Raw genomic sequence first — 13780 nt, 5'->3', positions numbered from 1 at the left:
CTATCCAAGCCACTAGCCTGTGAGTTGCCTCCCTCAGGTTCCTGCCATATCCCCCTCTGCCTGTCACAATACTGATGGCCCTTCCCTCACCCTATCTCAGCCTCCCCCACCCACCCCTTCCCTTATCCCATAGGACCCAACTACCCCAATTCCATGCCCATTTCCACTTGCCCCCTCTTAGCACTCAGCAGCGAGGGGATCTAGCCAAGGGGGCCCTCACACAAACAATATCTAAGTTTACATTATACCAGTTCCCAAGCCAAGTCCAGAGGTGCCAATAACGTGTTAAGATAATAGCTTATTATTGGCATCTAGGAAAAATATGTTCTTGTCAATTTTATCATTAAAAAACTCAGGCTAGTTTTAATACAACTTTTTTTTTTCAACCTCTGTTTCAGAAAATGTTGGATTATTTGAAAGAGAAAAAGGATGCTGGTTTTTTTCAGTCTATCTCTGGCTTAATGCAATCTTGCAGGTAAAGACTTTCTGTGCTCAGTTGCATGTGTGAATGGGATATATTGATTGATTATGTGCCATCAAGTATTGTCAATGCTTAACCATACTGTATAGATAGATTTTCTCCACGAAGATCTGTCCCTAACCTGGTCTTTTACATCTTCAGTGGGATATATACTTCATCTTTTTCCAAACTCTGGGGAAATGTGGCAATGTGAACTGAGATGCAATGGATGGATCTGGCACTAGGGCATGCAGTGTTTTCCCTTCCAAGAACCTTTACAATGTTTTCATGCCAAAGTTCCAAACAGGTTGTTGCTCTTGTTGTTAATAATAATAACAACAACCACATTTAAGGAGTAAGTCAGTTTCTGTGGGAACACCAGCTTCTTGCTGCCCTTACTATTGATTAATAAGGAGAAAATACTTGATGGATTAGGTTAACTTTCATCTCAATTGATATACTGCAGTGATATCAACAGAAGGAATATTGAAAAACTGGCTTGGGTTTAGGAGGGAATATTGACAGAGAAATATTTAATACTGATTTCAGTGAAACTAAATTTTCATCTTTCAAATGTATCATTTTCAACCTTTATAATTCACTTTCTACTGTTTGAATGATTTGTTTATTATATCTGTATGCCATCAGTTTGGGGTCTTACTATTGGATTCAGCAATCTTTTCTCCATTGTCTTTTTTTTATATGTGTGTATAAAAGTGTTCTTGATTTGAATGCCTTCGAGAGACAAAATAAAGCAGAAGGCCTTGGAATGGTTACTGAAGAAGGAACACGTATGTACAGTTAATGAAATAGTATCATTCAGATAGATTTACATTTTTTTTCTTTTTCAGCTCATTTAAGGTCTCTTTATTTAATCTCCTTAAAATGATGTTCTGTTAAACTATTCTGTTTCATTTAGTTTCCAAGAAAACATTTAATAAAAGATATAATGTAATTATAACTTGCTTATTTTGTATTCTTATTATTTTTCTTTGATCCACAGTCATCATACGTGAGCGTGGTACGTTTGGGTTTACAGCTTTTGATGCTATTGTGTGTGGCAAATACAGAAAGAAATCTTCTTTAATTGCATCTTTATAGATATCTTTAGGTTAACTTTCATGGTCTGCAGATAATTGTGTATTGGGCTTGAAGAAACAATTTGATGCTTAATTAAAGAAGCGTCTTTCATATCTAAGGCATGGTTTGATAATGACTAACCATTTCCTATTAGATTTTTAGTCCTGTAGTTTTGATCATGAATGCTTTGGAGTGCTAAATATTTTAGCTTTGCTTTTTCTGTTTTATAGTTTGCTTTTATCATTTTTCCAATGTATTTCTTTCTCTTTTTTTTAAGAACAAATTACTGTAAATTAGCTTACAGTATTTGCTTTTTATTAGAATCACTTAGTTTGAAGGATGCTGTTGAAAGACTATCTGTTCTGCATGTTTAGAAACAACTGATTATTGCATAATTCATTGTACTGTATATTTTCAAGGTGAGAAAGTACTACAGAATGATGAGTTTACTAAAGATCTGTTTAGATTTTTACAACTGCTCTGTGAAGGTCATAACAATGGTAAGTGACGTACAATACATTTTCAGCAATTTACTGTTTGATTTAAATCTTTGGGGAAGTAAGTTCAATATCTTTCATACTTAAATTTGGGGGAATGAGTTCAATATCTTTCATACTTAAATTGATTTTCAATTCTTCAACAGTTAATCAGTTTCTCAGATGAGGTGGACTCAGAGTTCTCAGAAATAATTTTTCATATGTATGAGTTCTTTCAAGATACAAATCAAATTGCCATTTTATTAAATTCAAATCTATTAAGTGAGAAGTTTTGCTATGTAATATGATATGCAATTACTCTTTCATATAACTGTTGCTTTGAAAAGATTGCAATTCTTTCAAGTTATTAGACACAACTGCTGTGGTATCCATCAGAGGTAGTTAGGAAAGTAATGTTCCCTTCAAAATAACACACTTCTTTTTCATTTTTTATATGAAAAAAAAATGAAAATAAGTAACACTATATTGAATTTTTCATTTATATAGCACAAACTATTTTATCTTTCAGATTTTCAGAATTACCTGCGCACTCAAATGGGCAATACTACAACAGTGAATATTATTATTAGCACAGTAGATTATCTTTTGCGACTTCAGGTAAACCAAAAAATACAATTATCACCCTATTTTGAAAAGTCCTTCTGCTATTACAGGCTTTTGGCTTTCATCACACTTGGAGTTTCTATTCTTCTTTCTTCTTACAGGTTCCATGATAATTGTGTCCTCTTTTTCAATTGTATTGTATTAATTGAAAGAGAAGCACCTTAGCAACCAACCTGAATAGAAACTGTAAAGTCTAATCTTGAAAAAAAAAACCACAACTACATTGATGACTCTTCCTAACCTTAAATTGAGGCAAAACATATCAGGATTTAAATGTTTGATTTGAATCACACTCAGGTTTTTCTTTTCCTACCTGTACCTATGAAGCTGGATTATTTGAATCTCACCAAGTTTTCCATCTCAAGGCTGAGGAAATACTGGTTTAAAATATATCACTTTTCTTTTATGCTTGCAGAGGCTGTGAGGGAATAAAAATTAATGCCATTTTCCTGAGAAAACAAGTAGGCTGCTGCTTGATTCGCTAAACTTCCCCTGGTTTTATACACAGCAGTAAGGGCACTGATGTTTAGTCATGTAGGCCCACTCCATAGAGGCACTTGCAGACAGCCCAAAGAAGCTTGCAAAACTAAAAAGAAGGGATTTGTTGGGACAAGTTGATTGGGACTTTTAAGGAACTTCTCAGCTGATTCCATCCCATTTTTAGGAATGTGCAAATAAACCTAACCATCCAGAAGTGTCAGATATAAAATAGTGACTCAAGAGAGAGGATATTTAAGTAAGGCAGCCTTTCCTAATCCAGGCACACAAAGACTTGAACTTCCAGAATTTCCCAGCCAGTTTTGTCGTCGTTACAAATTCTGGGAATTAAAGTCAGTTTATCTAGTGCACTCAGGCTGGGGAAAGCTAAAGCAGGCATTTAATAAGTTTCATGGTATCATAGGTGAACCATTATTATAGTTTTTTTTAATCTCACATTTAAAAAGTTAGTTTGTGGGTTAGTAGTTCTTTTAATTAGTTGATCAGATTACCCTTCAGAAATTAAGCCCTTTTTAGGTTGGTATTCTGGTTTTGGAGTTTCCTTTCCAGCTGGTTTTGCTTGATGTTGACCTCATGACCTTTTCACTGCCAGATGAAAATTGATTGATTGATTGATTGATTATTTTTGAGTAATTTATTATTTTTATAAATTACTCAAGGCAGCAAACATACCTAGTACTCCTTCCTCCTATTTTCCCCACAACAACAACCCTGTGAGGTGAGTTGGGCTGAGAGAGAGTGACTGGCCCAAGGCCACCCAGCTGGCTTTCATGCCTAAGGTGGGACTTGTTCTTTTCTACCAAGAATTTATAACAAACAATAGGGATCTGCTCATTATGTCTTACTGTTTGTAGTGGGGTTTATATATTTTGGGGTAGGAACGTTTTGTTTCAAGCTGTTTTAAATGCATATTGTGGTGTAACACAAGTTGCTATGTTGTTTAACATCACTGAAAGCTAATCTTAATAGAAAGGCAGGATAGGACATGTTTTAAGGTAGTCTAAGATGAATGAATTAATAAAATATTGTACTTCATGCTCTTTTGGAGTCTTTAAAAGTGAGTCGTTATCTATTGGCTAATGTTTGGATTCAGAATTTATTGAAATTGATACAGGTTTTATCATAATAAATAGAAAAATTGTTAAATATAAAGATGCCACCTATTCTCTACAATTTCCTTATAGGATACTGTTTGATTAGTACTTCATTAACATATAAAAGAAAAAAAACACATATTATTTATTCTTAGGAATCTATCAGTGACTTTTATTGGTACTACTCTGGAAAAGATATAATTGATGAATCTGGACAACATAACTTCTCTAAAGCTTTGGCTGTGACCAAACAGATTTTTAATTCACTTACTGAATATATACAAGTAGGTAAACCTTTTCTCTTTGTTGTATGATTTGTGGATGTGAATATACATTTGTGAGAGAGGAATGGGTACCAAAGGTAATAGGCCCAGATTACTTCAGTGGAATTTCATGATTACCACCATTTGTGAAACCATTTTTTAAAAAAATAAAGGATGAAGATAATATCTGCAGAGTGTGTAATTCTTACAGATCTTTTTATACAGTTGCTGGGGGGAAAGAAGAAAAGAAAACCGAGATTTTGCATCTCTTGAAAAATATATTTCCTTCTTACCTAAGGTATTGGTCAGAGATATAAAAAGAATTAATTCTTTGGTTCAGTTCTAATGAAACTTTCAGTTCAAGCAAATCCTTATTCATAGTATTAGGTTATCTCAAAATGCCTTCTCACCTTCTAATACTTGTATCCAATTTCATTTTGTTCAATGTTCTGTTTTTCCCATTTATCTTTGCTCATATCATATCTTTGCTCATGGATTTTCTGCTATGATCTAGTTTTATGGAACAGCATCCCTTAGAAGCTAGGCATGACCTGTCAATAACAGATTTCCAGAAGCTCTTTGATGGTTAATAAATAGATTTTATCAAATTATTTTTTATTTTGGTGATGGTTTTGTTACAGTTATTTATTATTATTATTATTATTATATCATCTCATGTTTTAGATTATACTGTATTATTACTGTGTGCATTTTGAAGCTTTATATTGCTCATTCTTGCTAAATTCTCAGAGTCCTTTAAGGTTTGCTTGTATACAATCAATCAATAATTAAATAATAGAGAATTTAATAATATTTCTTTTTTATTTATAATAATGGGCCTATATAAGCTTCATCTCTTCTGACTGTACATACACTTAATGTTTATCACATTACTTATTGGGATAGATGCTTAAAAAGAGAAATTAAAGCATTATTCCTTAATTTTAGGGACCTTGCATTGGAAATCAGCAGAGTTTGGCTCATAGTAGACTGTGGGATGCAGTTGTTGGCTTTCTTCATGTTTTTGCTAATATGCAAATGAAACTTTCACAGGTAAATTTTATTCAAATCTTTGCTGAAAATGTAAATCAATTGATCAAGTATATACACTGATTTCATATTTCATAAACTAAGGTTTGTGAAGCTGAAAATAAGCATCACAGTCACATGCCCACTTATTTTTCGCCCTACTCTCCCCCAACACCACACACACACATATTGTATTTAGTGCTGCAGTCCTGATTTCAATTAAGCCAGAGATGCTGGTGGCATCTGAAATGGGGAAGCTCAAGTTTGATCTCAGTTAATTAGTCAGGATTTCTGATTTAACTGAACAGAGGAATGAAGCACAACAAAGAGCACATTAAAAACTTAAGAACATAAGAATCCTGCTAGATCAGATCAAAGGCTCTTCTAATTCAGCACTATGTGTCACAAGCTGGCGAGCCAGATGCAGTAAGAAAGCTCAGAAATGTGGATAGAAGACACATCACTCTCTAGCACAGTTGCTCCCTAACAACTGGTATTTAAGGTATGCTGTCTGTGATTCAAGAGACAGTATATAGTTAACAAGATTAGCAGCCATTGATAACCCGATTCTTCATCTATATCCATTCTTTTAAAACACTGATGGTAGTGAATCCCATAGCTGAACTGCACTTTGTGTAAAAAAAAAAAAGCAAAAACAAAAACTTCTGACAGAAGATAGTAGATTTCTTTACAATATGTGTAATAGAAATTACCTGCCAGTGACCATCACATTACCCTATGTATTTATTCCAACATCAAGAGCATGTGCTATTTGTCTTAGGGAATGTCCTTTGATGTTTCTTGAGAAGTCATAAGTTTTAAAAAATGGTATGGATCCATTTCTTTCCAGAGATTTGCAGCAGAATTCCCTCTTACTAAAAGGCAGCTTTTCTTATTCCTATTTCTCCTTCCACCCTTCTGTAACAGATCCTATACCATTCTGGAGAATTGTCTAATCTCCTGTGGCAGACATTTCACAGACATACAGACATTATAGGAAGGAACAAACCAGCAAAGATTATCTTCCCATATGCCTTGATCTTGGGAATGGAATCTTGTTCATGAGATCTCCTGATATAACTCAGTCACTGTAATCTTTCAGTGTTACTGTCTAGTGTTATTCCAGATATCCTTTTAGTTGGCGTAATAGCTCAGTGATCTATCTCAGTATTTACAGTATTTATAAAATTTCTACCTTCTCTTTTGGTTCCAAAGTTCCTTCTTTGCAGTTGATCTCAGATTCAGTCCCTAGGTTCTTTAGTTAAAGGGCAACAGGTACTATGAAAGACTGCTGCTTGATCCTCTGAAGAGTTGGTAGATTGATATTTATCCTCAGTGGCATAGATAAGGTAGCTTTCAATGTTCTATGATTACCTGAATAGCATCTTGAACTTATTTTCTGCACTTAAGTATTCTGCCAGACACGCATAGCCCATTGGTTCCAATAATCTAAAACATAATGATGGTGGATTGAGATAATGTTAATTATTTTAAAAATAATTGTTAACTCCATTTGTATCCTAGGATTCCAGCCAAATTGAATTGCTAAAGGAGTTACTGGATCTTCTAAAGGATATGGTGGTGATGCTGTTGTCACTACTTGAAGGTGAAATCTTTTTAAAAGTGTTATTCCTTCCATTGCTACAGGTCACAATAAAATTAATTTGAAAAGACTTCTCCTTAAGTTGTATTATATCTACCACAGTAATTCTGCACTGTAGTTTCAAAAAGAAATTGGAATAAATTTAAACCCCTAATAAAGTTGAACAATGGTTGCATAAAAGCTAATTTAAAGCAACATGATAAGACTGGAAACAATTATAATTATTTCTAAAGATGATTATAGAACAAACTTTATATATGCATGATAATTAAATAATGTTTACATTTCTGATTTAGGTAATATTGTAAATGGCACAATTGGAAAACAGATGGTAGACACGCTTGTTGAATCATCTAGCAATGTAGAAATAATTTTGAAGTTCTTTGACATGTTTCTCAAGTTGAAAGATTTAACGAGCTCAGAAGCCTTCAAAGAGTATGATCCTGAAGGAAAAGGTGTAATCTCAAAGAAAGAGTTTCAAAAAGCCATGGAAGGTCAGAAGCAATATACGCAATCAGAAATTGACTTCCTGCTGTCCTGTGCAGAAACTGATGAAAATGATATGTTTAACTATGTTGATTTTGTTGAAAGATTTCATGAACCAGCCAAAGATATTGGGTTTAATGTTGCAGTGCTCTTAACAAATCTCTCAGAACACATGCCAAATGATTCACGTCTTCAAACTTTATTACATCCAGCAGAAAGTGTCCTTAATTATTTTGAACCTTATTTGGGACGCATTGAGATCATGGGTAGTGCCAAGAAGATAGAGCGAGTTTATTTTGAGATCAGCGAATCCAGTAGGACACAGTGGGAAAAGCCCCAAGTGAAAGAATCAAAAAGGCAGTTTATTTTTGATGTTGTAAATGAAGGTGGAGAGCAAGAGAAAATGGAGCTTTTTGTAAATTTCTGCGAGGACACCATTTTTGAAATGCAGTTGGCATCCCAGATCTCTGAGACTGATACAATTGACAGAATTGAGGAGGAGGAAGAGAGTGAAGCTTGCTACCTGAGGGAGGTTGGAGAAGATGAGAAAGAAGAACGATCCTTTGAATCAGCTTCAGCATTTGCTATGGCATGTGATACAGTGAAGAAAAATGCTGCCAGAATTTTCAAGATAATTAGACTGAAAAATTTAAGGAAACAGTACAGAAAAGTGAGAAAAATGACTTTTAAGGAACTGGTGAAAGTGTCCTTTTCTTTTCTTTGGATGCTATTTATAGGATTCTTCCAAATGTTTCTCACTATAGTATGGAGTATTTTTCAGATTCTTTGGAGTACTGTGTTTGGCGGTGGTCTAGTTGAAGGGGCCAAAAATATACGAGTTACAAAAATTCTAGGAGACATGCCTGATCCCACACAGTTTGGAATTCATGATGATGTGCTTGAAGCAGAAAAAGTGGAAATTTTGGAACATGGCATTACGGCTGAAATTGTGCAATTTGTAAAAAAAGAAAAAGGAGAAAGTGACATCTTATCAGATATTTTTGATATTTATACAAAAAAAGAAAGTGGACCAAAACATGGTCATGATGTTGGCCTTGGGGATATTGCTGATATTATTGGATCAGAAACACCTCCTTCTTTGGAAAGTGCAGTTCATAAGAAGAAGAAAATTCAGGTAGGTAAAACAATGCATGTGCTGTGTAAGATCTATATGAATTTAGTTTTCAATCTAATTGATGGATTAAACATGAGAATTCTAGGAACTTTATTACCGTATTTGTGACATGTATGTTTTGATACATTATGATGCTTTGAAAGACTATGGAAGGGTTGGGCTAAGCTGAGATGTGTTTTAAAGACCTTTAAAATCCATTCAGTAAAATTTGTGTTTCTATATGATAATACAAATAATGGTGCTATTTCCACCACCACCACCCCGCTTTAGATAGCTCCTTGGTGTATTACTATCATTGGTCATTCCACACAATTTGCCACTCCAAAGTGTTCAATCTGTTCTCCATAGTGTTGCCATTACTGCTGCTGCCATATTCTACCTCTGGAAAGATTGCTTTATCTGTTAATGTTGTAGTCACCTAATGGCTTTGGTTTTATACACCTCTTGGATGGCCAACCCATGGCATTTATGTGGCCATACAACACCCCAAGATCACATCACTTAAACTCAGAAGCAAAATGGGCACCTTTTCAGTAGCACATTTTGCTTACGGGGTGGGATTGAGAGCAGGACACCATTGGTTCTCACACTGATAAGAGGTCCAGTAGTCATTTCCAAAACAATTTACAGATACAAACTGTCCCTGCCTTCAAAAAGAGACAAGTGTCCTCCGGTGTATATCAGAAAAAGCAAAAGGAAAAGAACCAGAATTTTACTGCTTTGTCTGTATATAGTTTTCTTATCTGAACTTAAAGTACTCACTGGAAATCTTGTGGTGGAACTTTCAACTAATTTCTAATAAACCTTACTAATCAGAGGTCCAAGATACGTGTTCTTTAGATCAATCATTTCTGGTCCTGGTTGCTACAAAAGAAGCCTGAGAAGGAACCAAATTGCTCCCATTCCTGGTACAGACCCCCAAAGTTTGACATTGTCATTTTTGGCCATTTGGACAGGGCATTGGCAGGATCTCCTGTCTAAATTGGGGTGGCAGTGTACAACTGAGAATAATCAGCCTACGGATGATACTGCACCCCAGACTGACAGATGCCCTCAGCCAGTGGCTTCATGTAAATGTTAAAAAATAAGGGGAGAATACCAAAACCTACTGTGTTCTACAAGGGAGTTACCACCTGGATGACCTCTCCACCCCCACCTCAGTGCCTGGAGCCACCCACTAAGGAAGCAGTGGAAAATTACACTATTGTGAAAAAACAGGTGTTAGGGCATGACAGTGAAGGGGAATATATACAAATCAGACAGAGGTAAATCTACTGGCTAAAGCTGTAGGAAGTCCTTTCCCAATTTACTTTGTACACACCAACGTATACATTTTCAGTCAAACATTCATCAGTATGATTTTGATAGATTCAAAATCATATTGATGAATGTTTGACTGAAAATGTTTGTAGCTGTATACGTATATGTATACACTATGTCAACTGTATGTATATCTTTATGTATATTAATCTGTTCATTTGTGTCTGATCTTTGGAGACTGCCTGTATAGGTCCCTGCAGTTTTCTTGGCAAGGTTTTTCAGAAGTGGTTTGCCATTGCCTCCTTCCTAGGGCTGAGAGTGACTGGTGCAAGGTCACCCAGCTGGCTTCGTGCCCAAGGTGGGACTGGAACTCAATGGTCTCCTGATTTCTAGCCCAGTGCCTTAACCACTACACCAAACTGGCTCTCAGCCTCATATTTTACACACTTTTAATTTTTAATTATTTAAAAATTGTTTAATTGAATTAATTGTTTAATTAATTGTTTAATTAATTGAAACATTCATAATCAATTGGTAATTTTGAAATGAAATTTCATAAAGTTAAAGTTCTATTATTTTCAAAAATTTTCAGATACCTGAACTTGCAAGGGATGATGAATCAGAAACAAGAACAGAATCTGAGAAGGCTGAGTAAGCTATATTTAGTTAAATACTATTGATGTGGTATTTTTGATGTCAGAGTATGTGCCTGAAGAAACTTTAAACATACTTTACAGACATTTTGAATCTGTAGTATTCTAACCATGTTAGAATACTGCAGTCCTCTTATTCCTCATGCTTCAAGTCCAGGAATGATAGTTAATAGTTAATTCTAGTGTTGCTGACAGACGGACAGAAACTTTATTTCTGTCATTGACCAATAAAAATACATTCAGCAAAGTTAACTCCTACCATCAATGACTACTGGCAACCATTTGTGGGCGAAGCTTACACATAATCTAGCAAAATTTTGCTGCTTTTAGAGAGACAGCTTTATCCTGGTCATCTAACAAATAATGCAAATAAAAATTATCAGAGTACCCCAGAAATTTAGATAAAAAAGGGGTAATCAGCTGGTGGCGAATGTCCCTGTAGAACTGGCAGTACAATAGAAGAAGGCCTGTGGTTTCTATGGCACCCGCATCACAGGGGCAGTGTCGAGTTTCATAGGGGGTTTTCCTATATTTTCCTTCCAAAACATGAGAGGATATTGGGAGAGCATTGAATTGAGCCAAGGATAAGCTCTCCTGAATTTGGGAACTGTGACGTGATAGAAATATGAAGCTGGTAGAGGAGCTAAAACTTGGTTATTTACAAATACGTTGTGAGAGAAAGCAGCAATTTCTATTTGGCCTTCTGCGTCTAAGATCCTTTGCCTTAATATTTGATCTAGCCCTAAAGTTATGATGCCATCACTGGAAAAGCCATGGTGGCTCAGTTTCTTTTGGATAGTTGTTTGACGATTTGAAGTTGTCTGTTTTAGCCGGTAGGTAAAGATATTTATCGAGAGATTGAATTAAGGTTTAGTGACTCTGCTTCCCACCAAAGTACTGTATTTGGGATGCAGCAGGAAACCTGAAAGATGCTTCTCAAAATTTTTGTTTGAATTCTTTCTGAAGTAATCATGCTGTTAGATGGTCTTGTTTGAGCCCCATATAGCAATTGTGCTCAGGCTTCAGCTGCAAATGACTTAATTGCAGCAGGGATCAACTGTGCTCTTCTGGCAAAAGAGTAAGTGTGAATAGCTGAAGCAGATCTCTGTGCATTTTGAGATACATAATCCAGGTGAGCCTTTCTGCTTCCTGAAGCTTGAAAAACTATCCCTAAATATTTAAAGATTTTAACCTGCTCATTGGACTACCCACCCAAGTTCCAGCTTCTCTGTTTTGGGCATTAGGAGAAAGTGAGAATCTTCATCTTAGAATAATTGATTATTAATTCCTCCTCAATACAGTAATGTGTAAGTGATCTCAAGGCTCTTTTAAGGCCAATGGAAATCGGTGACAGAATTACTGCATCATTGGCATACAGTAGTAAATTGATATGTCTATGGGCTACCTTGGGAGGATGAAAAGTAGAGTTACTTAAGTGAAGAACCAAAGAGTTTATATAATAGTTAAATAAAACTGGAGCCAATACACATCCCTGTCTGACTCCCCTCCTTACTGGTATTTCCTTAGTGACATGTCCTTGGTTACTGCACCTGACCTTCAGTCTTGTGTTCTCATGAATTTTAATGAGCAGCAGAAGCAGACATTTGTCTAGTCTGGTGTATTTAAATGTATGCCATGGTTTAGATCTAGATACTGTGTTGAAAGCTGACCTAAAGTCAATAAAGGCTGTATAAAGGGATTGTCCAGTTTTGTGGGTATACTTTTCTACTAGGTGTTACAGCACCATAGCATAGTCTAATGTTGATCGGGCTGCTCTAAACCCAGCCTGTTCACCCATTAGAATGTTTTCAGATTCAAACCAGTCAATTAATTTATCCTGTAGTGTTTAGCATACATTTTGCTGATCTGACTTAACAAACTAATTGGGCAGAAGTTAGCTGGATCCTCTTTTGCCCTTCTTATATACAGTATTGGTATTATAATAGCTAAGCCCCAGTCCTTTGGTATCATGGCTGAGAGATCTGTGGCTGTGAAAAGTGAAGCTAACACTGGGGTCTACCATTCCAAATCATTTTTTATTACTTCATATGTAATAAAATAAGATCTGAGCCAGGGACTTTCTCTGGTTTGAACTGTTTAATTATATTTCTGATTTCTGAACATGAGATCAGGGGCAAATGGGGAAGAGAGGTCACATCTAGCTCCAAATCTGCCAGGGAATTCTCCACTTGAGCATATAGGGTAGCAAAATGGCCTTCCCAAATACTAGCTGGTATATGCAACAAAGGGCTATAAATATTATTTGAGAAAGATAAGGCTAACGACCTCCAGAAGATGGCAGGGTTTTTCACACTGGCAGCCACTATCAAGTATTGCCAGGATACCCACATAGCATTCCCCCCCCCTTTTTTTTTTAACAGATCAACTGTTCATACTGGTTTTTTTCCCCCAATTTCACTAACTCAGGGATTGAACAAGGACCAAGATTCTCTTTGTATAGTTTAAAATAGCAGAACTGTATTATCTATATTTCCTGGGACATATAAATGGTCAGATACACAAAACATACAAAATAAATTTGTTTTCTAGCAAAATGCTTGAAAACCAAAGCAAATCTTTTGCTTAATAGTAGGGATAATAAATAGCATTGGCTGAAAATTTAAGCTGACAGCAAATAATCTTAAAGAATCATTTAATTATTATTTTGTTCACATTTGGTCTCCTTTTTTTAGTTATATCGACACAATAATTTGTCTTTTTGAATAGAAAAATGGACTATGTCTATTTAAAATTATCTCCTTAGATTATAAATATATTTATACTTATTCTCAAACTATACAATTTTTAAACTGTTATGTAATTACTGTTTCTTCACATCTATGTGTACACAATTCCCTTGAATGTCATTGGCAGGACTACAAGAATTAAGAGGCAAAATTTCAGAGGCAAGGAAATAATAAACTATGATCAGTTTCCATTGTAGTTTGAGAACTGATTATACAATTTTTCACTACTATTGCATATTTTCAGTTGTTATCATCTATTAAACTATTGTTTATGAAGCATTAGTCCAGAGAAATTCACATGCCTTGCAATCTCTGCAAAGGCAGAATGTAGATCATGGAAACGTATTAGAAGGCACCTTCATGCACAACAAA

General features: G+C 35.3%; 1 protein-coding gene across 1 annotated transcript in view; it reads left to right on the top strand.

Moving 5' to 3' along the window:
• The window catches only part of RYR3 (ryanodine receptor 3), a 346984-nt gene that overhangs the window by 301793 nt on the left and 31411 nt on the right, over positions 1-13780 (top strand). The window contains exons 82-90 of the mRNA XM_063289977.1: positions 399-475; positions 1178-1251; positions 1960-2040; positions 2546-2634; positions 4388-4516; positions 5444-5548; positions 7049-7130; positions 7424-8748; positions 10601-10659. Of these exons, the coding sequence (XP_063146047.1) occupies positions 399-475; positions 1178-1251; positions 1960-2040; positions 2546-2634; positions 4388-4516; positions 5444-5548; positions 7049-7130; positions 7424-8748; positions 10601-10659 (2021 nt within the window). The remainder of the gene's footprint in view (positions 1-398; positions 476-1177; positions 1252-1959; positions 2041-2545; positions 2635-4387; positions 4517-5443; positions 5549-7048; positions 7131-7423; positions 8749-10600; positions 10660-13780) is intronic.

The sequence above is a fragment of the Candoia aspera genome, chromosome 1 (genome assembly GCF_035149785.1).
Source record: "Candoia aspera isolate rCanAsp1 chromosome 1, rCanAsp1.hap2, whole genome shotgun sequence".
NCBI classification, from domain to species: domain Eukaryota; kingdom Metazoa; phylum Chordata; class Lepidosauria; order Squamata; family Boidae; genus Candoia; species Candoia aspera.
The sequence above is the reverse complement of the archived record's forward strand: the minus strand, read 5'-3'. Positions and strand labels throughout refer to the sequence as shown.